We start from the raw sequence: 21475 nt of genomic DNA, 5'->3' as shown, positions 1-21475 counted from the left end.
AGGGTTTAGTATGGTGTCTGGAACAATCCGTGCTCAATAAATGTGTTCTTGTTTTCATCTTCAGTGTAGTCATTATTATTTTTAAGAATTAATTTATCTATATTTGACCACTGTCAGTAGATCTATCAAGATGAGATGATTAGAATATATACCATTTCTATAATATTTGACTGTTTTATGACCTTTTCTTAAGTTAACTCATAATAACTCTCAGTGATTAACTTAAGGTTGGTTTCTATCATAATTCTTACCATTCTGAGATAAAAAAATTTTTGAGTTTTGATATTTTTTCAGTGGACAATAATGCCTCATTAATGAACTGTAGGCTTTTTCCTTGAGGCTAGTACTAAGAAAAAGTAGGGGAGGGGACACAGATAAAGGAACATTCATTGTAAATAGAATTTAAATATAAAGCAAAAGGATATCATCACTTTGGAGAACATAGAATTATAAGCTCAGTGTAATGTAAATATTTTTATTCCATTCCTCTCTCTTAGCCAAGTTCTAAGGTTGTGATAAAATGAAGCAAGAAGGAATATGATTATAGACCAGGTTCTCTGGTTAGTGTTCATTTTATACAGAACTATAAATAATGCTGCAAAAGACCAACGTGGTCCTTTATAAATAGGTCGTTGTCAGAGTTGCTGACCCTGGAATTATGATTATTTGAATTCTAAACTCCCTGTCCAGTTCCTGAAGTCACCTCTTTTTCTTCCTTTTTCTTCAGGATGAAGACAGCTCTTCTGTCTTAACCCTGCGCTTTCATGTGATTTGCCCTGAAATAAGTTTCTGTCATGTTGGGGAAGTTTGCTTTGTTTGTGGATCTGTTTTGAGAGAGATAGGGAGACAGCCATGTACCCCAGCTGCTTACCAGGCCTTTTTGATAGGGAATCTCATCTTCCCTATGGAAGACAGTTGTTCTGTTAGTCTACTGGCTATAGGTTAAATGTTATTGGCTGAGCAGTTGCTGAAACCCCAGGGCAGGTGTAAGAATGCATATTACAGATTTGTTCTGGAAAGTCTCTTAAATCTTTCCACCTGTGTCCTGCTGAGTGTTAAGCACAATGTTAGATAGGCAAGAAAGCTGAGAAACTGTGCATTCCCCTGTTGCTAAAGATATTTTGAAAACTACGTCTTTCATATTTACTCCAACAATACTAAATATTTACAGAAGACACTATGAGGATTTCTTTTTTAACTAAGGGATACAAAAGACATGTTTTAGAGTTAGCCTTTCAAAACTCCAAACTGAGGGGGCAATATAACATTCCTTTAAAGTTCAGAAACAGGAGATTTTTCCATGATAGTGGTGAACAGTGAAAGAAAAGCCACTGGTTTTCATCTTCGTTTTCTTTTTTCAAAAGTCAGTTTCCATTTTCCTTTTTGCTTGATTTTCCTAATGCTCTATTTTTCTATTCTTATTTTTTTGTTCAAGTATTTTAAAATTTTTAGTTCTTATTTTTCTCTTATTGTTGATTTTTAATTTCTCTTTTGAGTTTTTTGTTTTTTTACCGTTTGTATCTGCATTTTTCTCTGCTTCCTTTAACTATTTCTGTTTCCTATTCTGAATCTTCTTTCATCTTTTGCTTTTCTCCATTGATCTCTTTCTCTCCTTTGGCCTTTTCTATTACTCAAAGTCATCCCTGCTCTGCTAAACATGAAGAGTTCCAGTGGCCTTATTTTCCAGAACATTTTTTTTTACATAGTTTGATCTCTGAGCTCATTCATACTTTGTCTGTCTGTGTCTCTTCATATGAGTTACTGTGATCTCTACTATCTACTTCATGTTGAAAAAAGATTCAGACTTCTTTTTTCAGATATGCTTGTACATAAACACTTTTTAATTTCTTTCTCCCCCTCCCTTTTTTGTTGATAAATAATAATTGCACATATTTGTGGGGTACATGTGATATTTTGATAGGTGGATACAATGTGTAATGATCACCTCAAACATTTATCATTCCTTTATGTTGGGAACTTTTGAACTCTTCTAGCTATTTTAAAATATACAATAAATTTTTAACCATAGTCACCCTACTGTGCTATCAAACACTAGAACTTATTCTTCTAATGGTATGTTTGTATCCATTAACCAACCTCTCTTTATCCTCTCCACCCCACCCTTCCCAGCCCCTGGTAACCATCATTCTACTGTATACCTCCATGAGATCAACATTTCTAGCTCCCACATGTGAGTGAGAATATGCAGTATTTCGTCCTTCTCTGCCTGGCTTATTTCACTTAACATCATGGCCTTAGTTCTATCTGTGTTGCTAAAAATGACAGGATTTCATTCTTTTTTTATGGCCAAATGGTATTCCATTGTGTATATATACCACGTTTTCTTTATCTATTCATCCACTGATGGACACTTAGGTTGATTTTGTTTCTTAGCTATTGTAAATAGTGCTGCAATGAACATGTGGGTGCAGAAGTCCTTTCGATATAATGATTACTTTCCTTTGGATAGATACTCAGTAGTGGAAATGCTGGGTCATATGGTAGCTCTATTTTTACCTTTCTGAGAAACCTCCATACTGTTTTCCATGGTGGCTATACTAATTTACATTCACACCAACAGTGTATAAGAGTTACCTTTCTCTGCATCCTCACCAGCATTCGTTATTTGCTGTCTCTTTCATAATGACCATTCTAATTGGGATGAGATGAGATCTCACTGTGGCTTTGATTTGCAGGTCCCTAATGATTAGGGATAGTGAGCATTTTTCTACATACCTGTTGGCCATTTGTATATCTTCCTTTCAGAGATGTCTATTCAGATCCTTTGCCTACTTTTTAACAGGATTTTGGTTTTTTGCTTTTAAGCTGTGTAAGCTCCTTATATATTCTGGATATCAGTACCTTGCTGAGTGAATAGTTCATAAATATTTTCTACATTCAACAGGTTGTCTCTTTACGCTGTTGGTCATTTCATTTGCTAGGCAGAAGCTTTTTAATTTAATTAAGTCTCATTTGTCTGTTTTTGTTTCATTGCCTGAGGTGTTAACCATAAAATTTTTGCCTGGACCAATGCCCTGAAATGTTTCCTGTGTGTTCTCTTTTTATAGTTTTATAGTTTCAGGTCTTATATTTAAGTCTTTAATTCATTTTGAGTTGATTTTTGTATATGATGAGAGATGGAGGTCTAGTTTTATTCTTCTGTATATGGATATCCAGTTTTCTCAGCATCATTTATTGAAGAGGGTGTCTTTTTCCCAAAGTATGTTCTTGGCACCTTTGTTGAAAGTCAGTTGGCTGTACATATGTGCATTTATTTCTGGGTTCTCTATTCTGTTCCATTGGTCTGTGTGTCTATTTTTATAACAACACCATGCTCTTTTGGTCACTATAACTTTGTAGTATATTTGGAAGTCGGAGAGTGTGATACCTCCAGCTTTGTTCTTTGTGCTCGGTATTGCTATGGCTATTTGGTGTCTTTTGTAATTCCATACAAATTGTAGGATTTTTTTTCTATTTGTATGAAGAATGTCATTGGTATTTTAATAGGGATTGCATTGACTCTGTAGATTGTTTTGAATAGTATGGTCATATTAACAACATTAATTCTTTTGATCCATAAGCAGAGGATGTCTTTTCATTTGTTTGTATTCTCTTCAGTTTCTTTCATCAGTGTTTTGTAGTTTTCTTTGTAGAGGTCCAGCTTGGTTAAATTTACTCCTAGTTTGGTGTGTGTGTGTGTGTCGCTACTGTGAATGAGATTACTTTCTTGATTTCTTTTTCAGATAGTTTGTCATTGCTCTACAGAAACACTACTGATTTTTGTATGTTGGGCTTTTGTCCTGCAATTTTACTCAATTCTCTTTCCAGCTCTAAAAGTGTTTTGTGGAGTCTTCAGGTTTTTCTACATATAAGTTGATGTCATCTGCAAAGAGAGACAATTTGACTTCTTTTCTGATTTGGATGCATTGTATTTCTTTATCTTGCCTGATTGCTCTGACTAGGACTTCCAGTACCATGTTGAATAAGAGCGGTAAAAGTGGGCATCCTTGTCTTGTTCCAGTTCTTAGAGGAAAGTCTTTCACCTTTTCCCCATTCAGTATGATGTCAGCTGTGAGCTTGTCACAAATGGCCTTTATTATATTGAGGTATGCTCCTTCCGTGCCTAATTTTTTGAGAGTTTTTAATCATAAAAATGTGTTTAATTTTAGCAGTGCTTTTCTTGCATCGATCAAGACAATCGTACAATTTTGGTTCTTCATTCTGTTAATGTGATGTATTACATTTATTGATTTGTGTATGTTGAACCATAACTGCATCCCTGGGATGAATCCCACTTGATCATGGTGTGTATTATCTTTTTGATGCGTTGTTGGATATGCTTTGCTAGTATTTTGTTGTGAATTTTTGTATCTATGTTCATCACTGATAGTGGCCTGTAGTTTTCTTTTTCTTGTAATGTCCTTGTCTGGTTTTGGTTACCGGGTAGTGATGGTCTCATAGAATGAATTAGGAAGAATTCTTTTATCTTCAATTTTTTGGAATAGCTTGACAAAAAAAAAAAAATAGTGTGTGTTCTTTATAATTTTGGTAGAATTCAGCAGTAAAGCTTGAGCTTTTCTTTGTTGGGAAATTTCTTATTACTGATTCAATTCCATTGCTTTTTACTGGTCTGCTCAGGTTTTCTGTTTATTCCTAGTTCAATCTCCAGAGGTTGTATGTGTCTAAGAATTTATCCATATTTTCTGTAGGTTTCCAATTTGCTAGCATATAGTTCACAGTAGCCTCTAAAGATCCTTTCTATTTCTGCTGTATTAATTATAATGTCTCCTTCTTTCTCATTTTATTTATTCTGGGCATTTTTCTGTTTTTCTTTGTTAGTCTTGCTAACAATTTATCTATTTTGTTTATCTTTTCAAAAAACCAACTTTTCATTTTGAAGATTACTTGTATTGTTTGTAGTCTCTGTTGTGTTTAATTCTGTCTAATCTTTATTAATTCCTTTTTTCTACTGATTTAGGGTTTGGTTTGTTTTTGCTTTTTAATTCCTTGAGGTGCATAAATCGTTCTACTTTTTTGATGTTGGTGATTATTGCTATAAGCTTCCTTCCTAGCACTGCTTTTCCTGTATTCCATAAGTTTGGGTTTGTTGTATTTCCATTTTCATTTGTTTAAACAAGTTTATTTTCTCCTTAATTTCTTCATTGATTCAGTGGTCATTTGGGAGCGTGTTGTTTAATTTCCATGCATTTGTACAGTTTCCAATGTTTCTTTTGTTATTGATTTCTAGTTTTATTCCATTATGGTCTAAGAAGATAGGTGATATGATTTTGATTTTTTTTTTAATTTATTGAGGCTTGTTTTGTGGCTTCAACTATGGTCTATTCTGGAGAAGATTCCATGTGCTGATGAGGAGAATGTGTATCTTCAGCTGTTGGATGAAATGTGCTGTAAATGTCTGCTGGGTTCATTTGGCCTAAGGTGCAGTTTAAATGCAATGATTCCGTATTCATTTTCTGTCTAGATGATCTCTCCAATGCTAACAGTGGGTTGTTGAAGTCTCCAACTATTATTTTACTGGAGTCTATCTTTCCCTTTAGATCTAATAATACTTGCTTTATATGTCTGGGTGCTCGAATGTTGGGTACAAATATGTTTAGAACGTTATATCCTCTTGCTGATTTGATCCCATTATCTTTCTATAATGACCTTTGTTGTCTCTTACAATTTTTGACTTGGAATCTGTTTTATCTGAGATAAGTACAGCTATTTCTGCTCACTTTTTGGTTTCTGTTTGTGTGAAAAATCTTTTTCCATCCCTTCATTTTCAGTGTATACGTGTCTTTACAGGTGAAGTGAGTTCGTTATAGGCAGCATATTGCTGGGTCATTTTTAAATCTATTCAGTCTGGCTTTACCTTTTAAGCAGCGAATTTAATGTATTTACATTTGAGATTATTATTGATAGGTTAGGATTTATTCCTGTCATTTGTTCATTGTTTTATAGTTGTTTTGTATATCCTTTCCTCCTCTCTTCGTTTTTTATTATTGCCATTTCCTTTCCCTTTCTTCTTCTCCTATTTTTTGTTGCAGTTTTATGATCTTCTGTAGTGGTAATGTTAGACTCCTTTCTCTTTCTCATTTGTGCATCTTCTCTACAATGAGTTTTATACTTTCATATGTTTTCATGATGGTAGATATTGTCCTTTTGTTTTCAGGTATACGAGTCCCTTAAGCATTTCTTGCAGTTGTGGTCTAGTGGGGAAATCCCTCAATTTTTGTTTGTCTGGAAAAGACTTTATTTCTTCTTCATTTTTGAAATATAGCCTTGCTGGGTACACTATTCTTGACTAGCAGTATCTGCTTTCTTTTAGCATTTTGACTGTATCACCCCAGTCTTTCCCTGCCTGTAACGTTGCTGCTGAGAAATCTGCTGATAGTCTGATATGTATTTTCTTATATGTGACTTGATGCTTTGCTCTTGGTGTTTATAAAGTTCTCTATTTTTATTTGACTTTTTTTTTTTTTTTTGAGACAGAATCTCACTCTGTTGCCTAGGCTGGAATGCAGTGGCATGATCTTGGCTCACTGCAACCACTGCCTCCCCAGCTCAAGCGATTCTCGTACTTCAGCCTCCCAAGTAGCTGGGGTTACAGGCACCCACCACCACACTCAGCTAATTTTTGTATTTTTAGTAGTGACAAGGTTTTACCATGTTGGCCAGGCTGGTCTTGAATTCCTGGTCTCAAGTGATCTGCCCGCCTCGGCCTCCCAAAGTGCCGGGATTTCAGGCATGAGCCAACATGCCTGGCCTTGTCTTTCACTTTTGACAGTTTGATTATAATGTGGCTTTTAGGGTTGAATGTATGTCGCACTCCTTGAGCTTCCTTCCTTCCTATGCCTCTTGCAAGTCCTTCCTTCCTTCCTATGCCTCTTGTAAGACTTTTGAGTTTTTCTGCTCAGCTATTACTTGTTAAATATGTTTTCTATGCTTTTGCTCATCTCTTCTTCTTCTGAAATTCCCAGAATTCTAGTATTTGGGCACCTCATGGTGTCCCATATGTTGTATAGGCTTTTTTTTTTTTTTTTTTGGTGGGGGGGGGTGGTCTGATTTGGTATTCAAAAGCCATGTTTTCAAATTCAGAAATTCTTTCTTCTGCTAAATCTAGTCTATTATTGAAGTTCTCAGTTTTTTTGTTTCATTGATTGAATTCTTCAGTTTTAGACTTTCTGTTTGATACTTTTATATGATATCTATCTCATTGAATTTTTCATTCAGATCATGAATTTGTTTTCTGATTTCTTTGTGTTGTTTATCTCTGTTCTCTTGTATCTCACTTAGTTTGTTAAATATCTTTATTTTAAATTCTTTTAGTCATGTCACAATTTTTCCTTTATTTGTTATCTGTTACTGGAGAATTATTATGTTCCTTTGAGGATGTTGTGTTTCTTGCTTTTTCATGTTTCTTGTGTCCTTACTTTTATATGTGCACAGCTGGTCTATCAATTGCTTCTTTCATTTTTATGGATTGGCTTTCAGAGGGAAAGACTTTTTCATATATATATATATATATATATATACACACACACACACACACACACACACTGTTGGTTGGGTAGGGTGCTTCAGCTTTGCTTCTGGGTGGGTGCAGTAGTATAGACTTCTTAGCCTGTAATCAGCTAGTCAGCTTCAGTGTTGTCTGTTGAGTTCCTCAGTGATTAGGCCGCACTTGTTAGTGTAGGCTGTGGTGAGGCTTCTTTGGGTATAGGCACACCAGGTGGGTTGATCCATGGGTACCAGTACTGGCAGTAGCAGGCAGGGCAGGCCTGTCCTCAAGTTCCTAGCTGGCATGCACCAGCACCAGCAGCAGCAGGAGTGGCAAAATGGTACCCAGGCTCCCAGATGGCACATTTAGGCACCCATGGCAGTGGCTATGGGTGGGGCAGATTAATCCCCACACCTCCAGATGGTACTTGCAGGCACTGACGGTGGCAGTGAGGAAGGTTGATCCCTGGGCCCCAGGATGGCATGCTCATGCACATACACCTGTGGCAGTAGCAGGGCAGACTTGTCCTCAGGTCCCACATGACACCTGTGGGCATTGGCAATGGCAGGCACAGCATGCTTAACCTCAGGCCCCTGGATGGTACATATGAGTGCCCATAGCAATGGGCAGGGCAGGTCAGTCCCCAGACCCCAGATAATGTGTGCAGATACCAGTGGTGGTGACAGATGGGGCAGGCCTGTCCTCAGGCCCCCAGACAACAAGTATAGGCACTAACAGCAGTAGATGAGGCAGTCTGACCCCCTCTTCCCTGGACAACACACACTAGCACTGGTAGTGGGTGAAGTAAACCTCTCTAAACCCTGTAGTTTCTTAATTCCTAAAGAATCTGTGAACAATTATGAAAAGAGAACCCTAAGTTACTTGTAATCAGTAATAGAGAAAAGCCCTAAAATTAAATATTCATAAGGCTTTTCCTAAAAATTACATTTGATAGTTATAAAATATAGAAATAAAAGCATCCAAGTAATATTTTAAAACATACTCTAGAAATCCTAGGAAAATATCAAAAATTTAAAACAAAACAGCCATTTATATTTTAAACAGTAGCCAAAGCAAACCGAGAGTCATAGGAGAAAAACTGGTTTTGATATTTAGGGTTAGTAATGTCATCATTCTTTATATAGCTTGTTTTAATTAACTCATTTGAAATGAATCTAAAGCTTTGTGATTTTTGTGTTGCTTGTGATTTCTTAACATTATAATAAGTGCCAAATGTTTGCTAGCATAGTCAACAATTATCCAGACACTATTTTGTTCTTTGTTTTTCAATAGCTGCAAAAGTACCTGTAAAAGTATTAGTCATATTTAGGCTTCCAAGTTTTCCAGTGAACTAGGAATCTGGCTTCAGCTTGGCAACTAATTCTGAGACCTTTAGTTGCACATTTGTAAAATGGAATAGAGGAAGCTAAGTTACTTGCATATTTAAAGAATCCAAGGCTATCTACCAAAAGTTCTGAGAGGTCAGTATTGTGACCAGATACAAAATAAGTACACAAAAAGTCATAGTTGCTCTGAAACAACCACATAATTTTTGAAATTATGAAAACATAATTTTTAAGATTCTAACTCACCAAATATAAATTACCTGGCAATAGCCTTTATAAAGATTTATTAAAATCTTTATGTAAAATTAAGAAAACTGCAACCTATTAAAGGAGTACATTGATATACTATGTTTCTAGAATACTTAATTTTTGACAAAAACCAAATTACCTAAAAATTATTTTATAAACCTAATATAATTCAAATAAAAATACCAGTAGAAGGAGGGAAACATGCAAACAAATATAGCCACAAAATGTTGTAATAAAAAGAGTAGGGAAACATAATTTCTCACTCCTTAGGTATGGATTACGCATGGTGACTTCCTTTCAAAGTGTACATCATGGAAAGCAAGAAATAAAAGAGTAACTTCAAGCAGAAAAGATAACTGTTAGGTATTGGGCTTAATACATGGATGATGAAATAACATGTACAATAAACCCCAATGACACGTTATCTATGTTACAAACCTTCACATATACCCCCAAACCTAAAATACACGTTTATTTAAAAAGAAAGACAGAAAGAAAGAAAGAAAGAAAGAAAGAAAGAAAGAAAGAAAGAAAGAAAGAAAGGAAATTTTGCAGTGTAGAAACCTGACAAGCACTACCTCAGTGAAGTGATCAAGGTCAACATTAACAGTCATAAATCATGTTGCTAGTATGTACCCTTGAAATGATGTGATGCTAATGGCATTTTACATCTAAGGCCTTTCTCCCAATAACCCATAAGCCCAGTCTTATCATGAGAAAAATGTTGAATTGCAGCCCTGTGACATCTGACCAGTATTCCTCAAAACTGTCAAGGTGATCAAAAACAGGGAAATTCTGAAAGCTTGCCACAGCCAAGAGTAGGCTAAGGAGGCATGACAACTAAATGTAATATGGTATCCTGAATGGGATTCAGGAACAGAAAAAGGATATCAAGTAAAAGCTAAGGATATTGCTCTACTTGGGTTGCTATAAACAAGATCACAGACTGGGTAGCTTAAACAACATTTATTTTCTCATATTCTGTTGGTTGGAAGTCCAAGATCAAGATGCTAGCAGGGTTGGTTTCTGGTGAGGTGTCTTTTCCAGGCTTGCAGACAGCCATCTTCTTGCTGTATCCTCACATGGTCTTTCTTCTGTGCTCATGTGCTCCTCATGTCTCATCATTTTCTTTTTTTTTTTTTTGAGATGGAGTCTCGCTCTGTCCCCCAGGCTGGAGTGCAGTGGCACAATCTCCCCTCACTGCAAGCTTCGCCTCCCAGATTCACGCCATTCTCCTGCCTCAGCCTCCCATGTAGGTGGGACTACAGGCGCCAGCCACCATGCCCGGCTAATTTTTTTGTATTTTTAGTAGGGACGGGGTTTCACCGTGTTAGCCAGGATGGTCTCAATCTCCTGACCTCGTGATCCGCCCGCCTCGGCCTCCCAAAGTGCTGGGATTACAGGCGTGAGCCACCGTGCCCAGCCTCATCATTTTCTTATAAAGATACAAGTCCTATTGGATTGCTGTCCCACCCTTATGACCTTATTTAATCTTAATTGCCTGCTTAAAGGCCCTATCTTCAAATATGGTCACATAGTATATTTGTATGTATATGTATGAATGTATTCAATGTATGAATTTTGCAGGAACACAATTTGGTCCATAACACTAAAGAAATCTAAATAAATTTTGGACTTTACTTAATAACAACCTATCAGTATTGCTTCATTGAATATAACAAGTGTACCATACTAATGTAAGACGTTAGTAATACACCAGAGTAGTTTGAGGGTACAAGAACTCTCTGTACTATTTGCTCAATTTTGTGTAAATCTGAACTGTTCTAAAAATAGTCTATTAAAAAATACACAAATTTTGAGACATATGTTTAAAAATGAGTAACAGGATCATGATCTTTCCCAGTCAGATAGATGCCTAAGTATACAACAGAGTTACAATAATTAAAGCAGCAGTGTACTGTACAGGGTGGATTATTTAAGAAATGAAGTTGGGACAGTGAGGTAGCCATTTGGGGAAAATAATTAAATTAGAACTTTATCCGACCCACTATACTAAAACAAACTTCTGAATTGATTAAAGATTAACAAATGAAAAAAGAAGAAAGTGCTAGAAGAAAATATAGGTGGATATTTACATGGTCTCAATGTAGGAAGTGATGTGCCTATGTATTACAGTAGTTCTTGATGAGTTATGGTAATTTTTGTTTACTTTTTCTTCTTGCCTCTTAGGATTGTCCTACTTTGCAAAAAGAAAAACAAAAACAGTGAATGTATATTGCTGAAGCTATGAAAGTTATAAAAATAAAATAACATTTCTATAATTCTTTGATTCTATAAATAGTGTCTGCCCTCCAAATGGCTTAAGTCTAGTGTAGATAGGACATATTTAGAAATATACGTATAAACCTCCAAAGTGAGTTGGGATCAAATAAGTTATATGTGTATGATGATGTACACAAAACACTTTGAAAGGGGTATGTAGTTGTCTATGCCCATTTATATTTCCATAAAGGAATGCCTGATGCTGGGTAATTTATTTAAAAAAAAAAATGAGGCTTATTTGGCTCACAGCTCTGCAGGCTATACAAGAAGGATGGCACCAGGATCTGCTTCTGGTGAGGGCCTCAGGCTGCTTCCACTCATGGTAGAAGGCAAAGGGGAGGTGGCATGGGCAGATCACATCATGACAGGGGAGTGAGAGTGAAAGGGAAGGTGCCAGGTTCTTTTTAACAACCAGTACTCAAGGAAACTGTCATAGCAACTAATAGAGTGAGAGCTCATTCATTACCACAAGATCAGCACCAAATCATTCATGAGGGATCCACCCCCATGACCCAAACACTTCTCACCAGGCCCCACTTCCAACACTGGGTATCAAACTTCAACATGAGACTTGGCAGAGCCAAAGAAACCATATTCAAACCACAGTAGCAGTATAATAGAGTATTATAAAAATGTAAATATTCAAATAAGCACAGCTTATATGCAACACATAGACACACTATTATGGACTGAATTGTATCTCCCTAAAATTCATATGTTGAAGCTCTAACTGCCAATATGATGGTATTTGGAGGTGGGGCCTTTGGAAGGAAATGCTTAGGTTTAAATGAGGTCATGAGGGTGCCCCCGCTCTCCCTGCATCCCTGTGTTGTGATTAGTGTCCTCATAAGGAAGGAAGAAACTAAAACTCTCTCTCTCTGGCACATACTGAGGAAAGCTCATGTAAGGACACAGTGAGAAGGCAGCCATTTGCAATCCAAGGAGAGAGCCCTCACCAGACACTGACTGATGGCACCTTGATCTGGGACTTCTGTCTGCGAGAAAATAAATTGCTATTGTTTAAGCCACTCAGGCCATGGTATTTTGTTATGGCAGCCCAAGCTAACTAAGACACAAAGTACAAAATAATTTAAAATGATAATAAATGTTTGGATTGCACTTTGCCATTTGCAGAGCCCTTTCAAATCCATGATGTTTGATCCTCAGGCCACGTGAGGTAAATAGGTTGCACATTACCACCCCTCTCCACAGGTGAGGAAACAGAGGCCTGAGAAGCAATGTGACTTTCTCCAGTAATAGTGACTGAATGTAACTCAAATCAAACTCAGGGCTTCTGAGTGCATACCACAGAGGTTTCATAGAAGGTGTTAAAGAAATTCAAAGGCAGGAACAAATCCTGAGGCCCAGGGCAGTCAGAAAAGAATTTTAGGAGGAAATGGGAATTAAACTGGGCTTTGAAAAAAACAGGGACATACACCAGTGGGAAGGAGGCGGAAGGGCGTCCCAGAGAAGTGATGTGGACAAAAGTATGCTGCAGCCCACCTATGATACAGAGCAGGGTATGGTCCTTTCAAAGGATCAGATGTGGGCAAAACTTGAAAATTGTTTGGTCTTGCTGAGATTTTTCTTTAAAAATAAAAAGGCTGGTTTTGCTTTTTAAATACAAGTCTCCTTTCAACCCTACCCCTAAAAAACTTAAATCAGATTCATTAAAGTTTGTAATCCACAGTCCCATAGAATGACAATCTTAGTAATAACTAGGAGCTATTTTGTTAGGTTTCTTAGAATTCTAACTTAACAGAGAAATTAGAAGCTGTCAACACAATACACTAACACAGTACAGAGACAAATTTTGTGTATGGCAAAATTTCATAAAGAATGGCAAGGTCTTTTAACCCACATGGGGAAGGCTTGTCCGAGGACAATATATGTACTTTCTCCCACCTCAAAGGCTAATCATACACTAGACAGATGTCAATCTTCAAGCAGTTTAACTGGTCCATTTGAGAAAGATAAGTGTTGGATTTTCATATCATAAAGTTAGTAGTAGTAGAAATACCTTGTTTCAGCTGTTCAAGTAACTTATTAGCCTTTTCTCTGGCATTATCATGTAAGAGTTTATAAACATAATTGCTCAATGATTTGGAATTATGTATTAATACTATCAAGGAGCAAGGTGAACAAAGCCAGAATTCTAGTCAAAGGTTTTGGAGGTGGCTGGCTACTCAGAAACATTTATTTATTCAGCACACATTTATTGAGGGCATTCTTCTTGGCAAGCATTGCTGGCTAGTACAAAGGCCAATTGGTACAAAGGCGAATAACAGAGCCACCACAGAGCCAGGTGTGGTGGCACATGTCTATAGTCCCAGCTGCTTGGGAGGCAGAGGCAGGAGGATCACTTGAGCCCAGCAGTTCAGGGCTATAGTGTGCTATGATTACTTGAATAGCCACTGCATTCCAGCCTGGGCAACATAGCAAAACCCCATCTCAACAAAAAAGCAGAGCCGCCACCCTCAAGAGCACCTGCAGCCTAGTAAGGGAGACAGCAGTTACACTGTAGTATGAGGAAGACTAAACCAGAGAGATATTCAAGATTCTCTGCAAGACCAGAAGAGGGTCTTAACCCTGGGGGAGAAACAGCAGGTCAGATCAGGAAAGGAATCAGGAACCATTTCTAAGATGGAGATAACACTCAGCTAACTGAGAGACAGAAGTGTATAGTGTATATAGAGGCAGCGAGGAAGAAGGAGAGTGCAGGCGTTTGTTCAGGAAACTTCAAAGAACTGGGATGTCTGGAGCATAGATGTGATGGGAGAAGGAGATGTAACAGGCTGGAGAGGGAAGCAAAAGCCAGATTATAGAAGCCACATTGGGAATTTTGGGTTTCCTTGTGTAGACAATGGAGAGCCACCAAAGGATTTAAAACAGAAGAGTTTTCATGGCTACATTTGCATTTTTGAAAAATATAAAAGACCTGAATATTATAGACCACAAGGTAGTCCTTAGTAATTCGATGGCTGAGAGGAGATTGCCAGATATCCACCCTTGCAGAGGCAGGCTGTGGGCCCTTGGTTCTGCTCCTTTTGGACTTCCAGCTGAATGAGGTGTCCCTGCTTAGCATCCCTATTTTAGGAAGAACTAGAAGAAACTGGAACTGAGATTTCAGATAGCACTGATTAAAGGCAATAAGGAGATAAAAATTTATACGGGGAATTAATGCTTTTTCTTTTTTGTAAGTAAGCATTCACCTAAAAGAGTTGTGCCTTTTCCCAAAGATGCTCCCACATTGCTCAAGACATTTCTGGAATTTCTCTTTTGAAATTTCTTTAATGTCCAACCTGGATTCATGTCTTTTTATGGTTGCATTTTTTAAATTTTGTACTCCAAAATAAGCACTACTCTATCTGATTTCTTATCTTCCTTACTAGACCTAGCACTGAATTGACTTTTGATGTATTCCCAAAGTTAAATCCATCTTTACAGGATGAAAGTTTTGTTACCTCTGAAGACGTAGAAGAAAGTATCTGGTCAAGAAGTTATCAGCTACAAGTTTCTCGACCCTCAGTCTCAGAGATTGCCAATGAAACAGGGGTGATAATAATATTTTTCCTGCCCCCCACCACATTCAGTTATTGTAAAGATGCTACCAGACAACATGAGAAAGCTTTTTGTAGAGTGCTGCATCAGCGAGTGCTATTTTTGTTGTCTCACAGTTTGCAGGCAATTCCAAACTCTGCGTTTACCACATCGTGGTGTCTGTCTGTATGTTCTTATAGATTGTTTACTTCATGGAAGTAGGGCCTGGGTCATATTTGGCTTTGTTTTACCAGTGTCCAGCGTTGGCAGCATGCATTAAAAGCCCCCAGATATTTTTTGAATGAATAATTGAGTCTAGCTCATTGCCTTTTCCTCAAATCACATATATCAGAAATAAATAATGCACTTGAGATTATTCAGTTCAAATAATAGACTCAGAGGCTACTTGAGTTTCTTTGAGTAGTTTGTCATTAGGAACCAGCTGTTCTCCATCTCTGAAGGGGCAAGGACAAAGGGCTAATGAAATCAATCAATCTGAAAGCATAAAGGCTCTTAAGCTTTATTTCTGTGCCCTTTACTTTGACTGCATTTAAAAATAACTAGGAACATTTTTTTTAAGTTACTGATGCTGGGACCCCATCCCAGAACAATTAAATCAATACCTTTGGAGTTGGAAGCCTGGCACTGATAGTTTTTAAAGCTACTTGGTGATTTTAACATGCAACCTGCATCGGATGCAGGGGCTCTAGAAATATGCTTTGAGAAACATTGCTTTAAACAAATAATAAAAAAAGGGGCCCTTCTCTCTAGTTCTACATCAGGTGCTATATGAGATGGATAAGAACATCAGGCATGTTCCCACTGCAGTCTTTTGAGGAAATAAAAACTAGCAATCACTAGTATGAGTGAGTGGAAAAGCAACTATCAGTATTTGGTGAGCTGTGAGAAATGAAAAGAGACTTATGCTGAGCCTGAAACTTTCTGCAGAATCTGGTAGATGTTTTAGGGAGTTTATCATCAAAATATAAGACAGTCTCTACCCACAAAAGGAAGTTGACTCTTAGCTTAGCAAGCCTTCTAGTACCAGCCAACAAGCCTGACCAGTACAAAGGGTCTGAAGGCCTTATTCCCAACACAAATCACCATGTTTGGCACCGGGAATGCAACAGTGAACAAGACTCAAACTGTCTCAAACAACTGAGTCTGTTCACAATCAAGTAAACAGGCAATTACAAAATGGGGAGAATTGATGAAAGAAATGAAATAAGGTTGGTGAGATAGGAAGCACCAGTTGCTGGAGGACTTTTAAGGGTAGACTGAGGTATTTATTTCAGTCTAATATGATAACCAGTAGTTTCTGATCAAAAGAATGCTATAAAAGAAATGTGTAAGAAATATTATTTTTTAAGCTTTGGATCTGGGAAGGAAATAGTACAGATGTACAACAATTAGGACACCTGCAACAATCGTAGGGTTGGGTGATAAGTTCCTAAGTTAGGGTGGCTTGGATGTGGGAAGAAGAGGTTTGTAGACTTCCCAATGAAAAGGATAGCTGTTTATATTATATAAGTAATTTAAATTCATTTAAATCGGAAATGAATTGCTAATGTTGGAATTCTATATTAGGCTACTTACTGTGTGTCTGAGAATCAGTTCCTCTCTTGATATTTCCCATTGATACAAATAGCTATTGTATCTTAGTCTATTTCACAATTGTGGGAGAACTTTAAAAACTGGATAAGAAGTTAGTGAAGTCAGTCAAGGTCTAGTCCTTTTTGAAAAATCAGTTGTTTACTTCTGTTTGTAATTTTACACAGCCCCATACCAAAAAAACACCAAAAACAATAACAAAAAAACCACTTTCCTGTCAAACACAACCTCTCTGAAAATAGTAAACTTCCATATTTTAACATACTATATATATAATATATACTATATACTATAATATATAATAGATTACATATTATATATGATATATATAATATATACCATAGAGATCAGCTATATATAGTGTATATACTGTATATATACTATATATATACTATATGCCATATGTATAATATATAGCTATATATTATATATAACCATAGATTTTATATATACACTATATATAATATTGTAACACACTATAAAGTCAATGTTATTTGAGAATCTGAGCCTATGTGAAATTTTTTATTAATCAAACCTAAATTTTTATCTTTGCCTTCAAGTGAACAAGCTCTACAATTTTCATATGTAAATGATCAGTGTGTAATTAATTCCAAAAAAATTCACTACTTTTTTTGGGCCAATTCCATAAAGAGCCGCAGAGTGGATAGTATTGAGTTATTGGGACATACGTGATTGTAAACTATCAGACCCCCTGTACTCAAATTGAGTCCGTATTCTAAATCTTATTGTGTATCCTCATAGGAGACTGTAAAGTGCAGGCATGCTTTCAATTCGTACAGTCTGTGATTTATAGAGGCAAGTAGGTCAGGAATTTATTATGCTGAAAATCATAATAACTGTTTTGTTTTGCTTTTCACAATGAAGTGACCAAAGCATGTTGAAAGATAAATGGATGAAGCATTTTGATTATGCTTTTATTTCTATTAAAGATTAAATATTATTGCCAAGTAACTAGCCATGCTAAGTATTATGATATTAAAGCTGAAGTAGTTTGTAAGCTGATAGCCCTTTCTTTCCTCTGGGTTTAGGTTTGTTATTAATCAAAATGTTGGACTTGCTTAGTGCAGTGGTGTATGAAACAAACAGTTGAAAAAGACAGCTCCTTTAACTCACGGCTCTCTGCTTTTTTTCAAATTTGTAAGGAAATCTGTTTCTTCTTGTGGACTTTATGCTGTTATTCATGTGTCTAGAGTTCATTTTTTATACCAGAGCCGACTAAATCCAATAGTTGCAAGATTCTCTCATGGCATAGAAAGGAAGAAGGTGCCTTTTTATATTCTTAATTGACAAATTCTGATCAAGTCATTTTTGAAACATGGAGAATCCCTACTAGAAATGGATATTACAGAAAACCATCTGTATTTCTGGGCAGAGAAGAGGATAATTTTTTAAATAGAAGAATATGTATATGAAGAGGTATTAATAAGACAGTAAGTTTGTTTTCTCATATCAATCCAGGAGTATTGATGAAAGTGTTTTAAAGGGCGTATGATTCCAGCTACACTGGTGTTGGCTTAGACATCAACACAGCCAGCCCGTAAGCACTTGGAAAGCTGCTGCTAAGCATGTACTGAAGTGCAGTAGAGGGGTCTAGATGCCCCCGATGTGTGGTAAAGTACCTTTAACAGGACAGTCCTACCATTCTTCTGCACTTACTTCTCATTAGTGGTAATATTACAATTTTAAAGGGTGCATTTTGTGGGGGATGCAGCAAAGATTGTAAGAAGTGTTGAAGAAAAAGGCTACCTCTCAATGACTGGAGAAAAAAAGGCTTAATTTATTACTTAAGTAAAGAGGAGCTGTGCTTTTAGGCACAGTGTCTCCAAGCAAAGCAGGCTGCAAATCTTACATAGTGTTTTGGGGTCAGGAATTGTTTAGGGGCAGCTATCAGCCTCAGAAGCCCCATTATTCGAAAGAAACTATTGTTGACTGGCTGGCTTTCAGAAGCATATTCACTGGAGCGAGTCTGCAGCCGACGGGCCAACTTTCAAAAGCATGTGGCTATCACTGGTTAATTGGCTTTCAGAGGTGTATTTACTGAAGTGAGTTGTCACTGATTATTTAGACCTTGGTGAGATATCATTAACTGCATAAATCTGGTTTAATTATTCTTCCAACTGGTTCTAGTGGTTTACTTAATACCATGGCTGTCGAACAGTCAGCCTTTTTCTGGGAGTTAGAGATTGTCTTACTTTCAGAAGCTAATACCTAAACGCTGTAGGAAATTGAACGCACAAGAAAATTAGATTTTGCAACTATTGTACAATACATTTTCTAAATAAGGGTGTCTACTAAAGGAATGGAAGTGTAAAAAGTCAGCAACTCCACATGTGAAATAGCATATTCAGGTATTAAGATCAGTTATGAAATTTGATACAAATTATGTATCATTAATAATATAGTTCTAAGCATGGTGGCATGCGCTTGTAATCTCAGCTCCTTGGGAGGCTGAGGCAAGGTGTTCACTTGAGCCCAGGAGTTCGAGACCATCTGGGGCAACATAGCAAGATCTCATCTCAAAAATAATAATAATAATAATAATGAAGTATAAAAATGTGAATGTGACTTATTCAGTAAATTAAAGTAGATTCTAGATCATCCATATATATCATTTCTACTTATTGCTTTCCAGTAAGCTTACTCAGGTGGGACAAAAGAAGGTAGAAATGGTACATAAGTCTCAACTCGCCAGCCCTGGTGAGCAGCAGCTACTGAACCCTTAGTAATGATGGTATCACTAAAATTGTGACATTTTATTTCCCTCCTAAAATCTTTTTAGGATTCTTCAAAATCTAGGTATACCCATGTGAGTTTGCCACACAAGTAAATTTCACTCATCATTTGTGCTGCTGTAGAGAGAAAAGAGTGAGGGATCTTCACTACTGCCTACCTACTACCCAGATCTCTGCTTATATGGGGGAAAAGATATTAGCATCATATTTGGGTTTCATCTGAAAGTTACAACAGGCATATAAGAAGTATTAATCCTACAGTTTAACCCTATCTGCTGTGATGAAGAAAAGTGTGTATAGGATATAACTGGTAGGAAAAGACTTAAGAGTTTTATTTGTATGAAAATTGAACTTTTCGCCGGGCACAGTGGCTCACACCTGTAATCCCAGCACTTTGAGAGGCCGAGGCGGGCAGATCACGAGGTCAGAAGTTTGAGACCAGCCTGGCCAGCATGGTGAAACCCCGTCTCTGCTAAAAATACAAAAAATTAGCCAGGCGTGGTGGCAAATCTCTGTAGTCCCAGCTACTTGGGAGGCCGAGGCAGGAGAATCACTTGAACCTGGGAGGTGAAGGTTGCAGTGAGCCGAGATCGCGCCACTGCACTCCAGCCTGGGCAACAGAGTGAGACTCCGTCTCAAAAAAAAAAAATTGAACTTTTCTCTTTCTAAATTCATTCAACTGTTCTGAAGTCTGCTCTTTGGACTTCCCTGTTTATTCCTGGCACCTCATATGGGGCACAGCTAATTACTAACATATTTCGCTGATCCTAAAGATAGCTAGCTTATGACTTCTCAGGATTCCAGCATATGCTGATACCTTACGACCAGTAAGCTTTTGATGAAGTAAGAAAGCAGGATTCATTAGATTCGTTGTAATCAACAGTAGAAGGAAATTAGTCCATAGAGTTATGTCAAAAACCAGCAAATTCCCCAGGAAAGAGAGTCATAACACCATTTGAACATCATTTTTAAATTACCTTAATGTATTCCCAACTCCTGACCCGTGTAACTGTTGAAATTTTTAAAAATCAGATAGGGCTGGCTTATTGTCTTGAGTTTTGCTCTGCAACCTGACTCACTCTGGCTAAAGGAATGTGTTCTTTAAAGGAAGCAGACAGTGTCCTCTGAGTTTACTTTGAGGAACACTTCTGTATAGAACTCTTTTAACCTCCCAACAGGGGAGAAACCTCAAGTGAAGACTGAGGCAAAGAGACTCTCTACTAGAAATACAAACCAGCAGAACAAACTCCAGACATGTTTTTCAAATTTAAGGGTTTTCTGAGAAGTTGGTTTCCATGTGGTGTAAGCACCAGTAAACAACAAACCCATCTTGGTGTTCTGTATGCTTATGTTTCATTACGTCGATGATAGTAGAGTATAGAATTTCTACTGTAAGTTCCCATGCAAGAAATCACTGAACCATCTCTCTCCCTATTTAGGATGTCACATGTACTTCAGTTTGAGGATAAAAGCAGAAAAGTGAAAGATGCAAGCATGCAAGACTCAGATACATTTGAAATCTATGATCCTCGGAATCCAGTGAATAAAAGAAGGAGGGAAGAAAGCAAAAAGCTGATGAGAGAGAAAAAAGAAAGAAGATAAAATGAGAATAATGATAACCAGAACTTGCTGGAAATGTGCCTACAATGGCCTTGTAACAGCCATTGTTCCCAACAGCATCACTTAGGGGTGTGAAAAGAAGTATTTTTGAACCTGTTGTCTGGTTTTGAAAAACAATTATCTTGTTTTGCAAATTGTGGAATGATGTAAGCAAATGCTTTTGGTTACTGGTACATGTGTTTTTTCCTAGCTGACCTTTTATATTGCTAAATCTGAAATAAAATAACTTTCCTTCCACATTACATGTTAACCATTGCAGACTGCAAGCCTGTTTGTGTCCTTTTACCCTAAAATATATGAAGGCTTCCTTTTCAAGATTTTTTTATAAGAAGTTCCTACAGAAAGAATATTTGTGGGAAACCTCCCTTTCACTAACTTCAGAATATAATAAAATATTATAAATAAAATATAGAATATAAATATGGATGGGGTTTTTTGCATATAAATATTTCAAAATATCCAAGCCAGCACAACTCAATATCCTCATGCCTTCAGTCTTGAGGAACCCCCAAGTGAACATTCACACCTCCATGCAGGCCAGTGCCTGGGTTTTATGGGCACAGTCAAGA

The 21475-nt window shown here is 37.1% G+C and overlaps 1 protein-coding gene across 1 annotated transcript in view; it reads left to right on the top strand.

Moving 5' to 3' along the window:
- Positions 1 to 21156, top strand: part of CWC27 (CWC27 spliceosome associated cyclophilin) — a 250864-nt gene extending 229708 nt beyond the window's left edge. The window contains exon 14 of the mRNA XM_024928816.4: positions 20726 to 21156. Within this exon, the coding sequence (XP_024784584.2) occupies positions 20726 to 20888 (163 nt within the window). The 3' untranslated portion in view covers positions 20889 to 21156. The remainder of the gene's footprint in view (positions 1 to 20725) is intronic.
- Positions 21157 to 21475: the final 319 nt, after the last annotated feature.

The sequence above is a fragment of the Pan paniscus genome, chromosome 4 (genome assembly GCF_029289425.2).
Source record: "Pan paniscus chromosome 4, NHGRI_mPanPan1-v2.0_pri, whole genome shotgun sequence".
Classification (NCBI taxonomy): Eukaryota; Metazoa; Chordata; class Mammalia; order Primates; family Hominidae; genus Pan; species Pan paniscus.
Note: the sequence above shows the minus strand (reverse complement) of the source record. Positions and strands in the feature narration are given on the sequence as shown.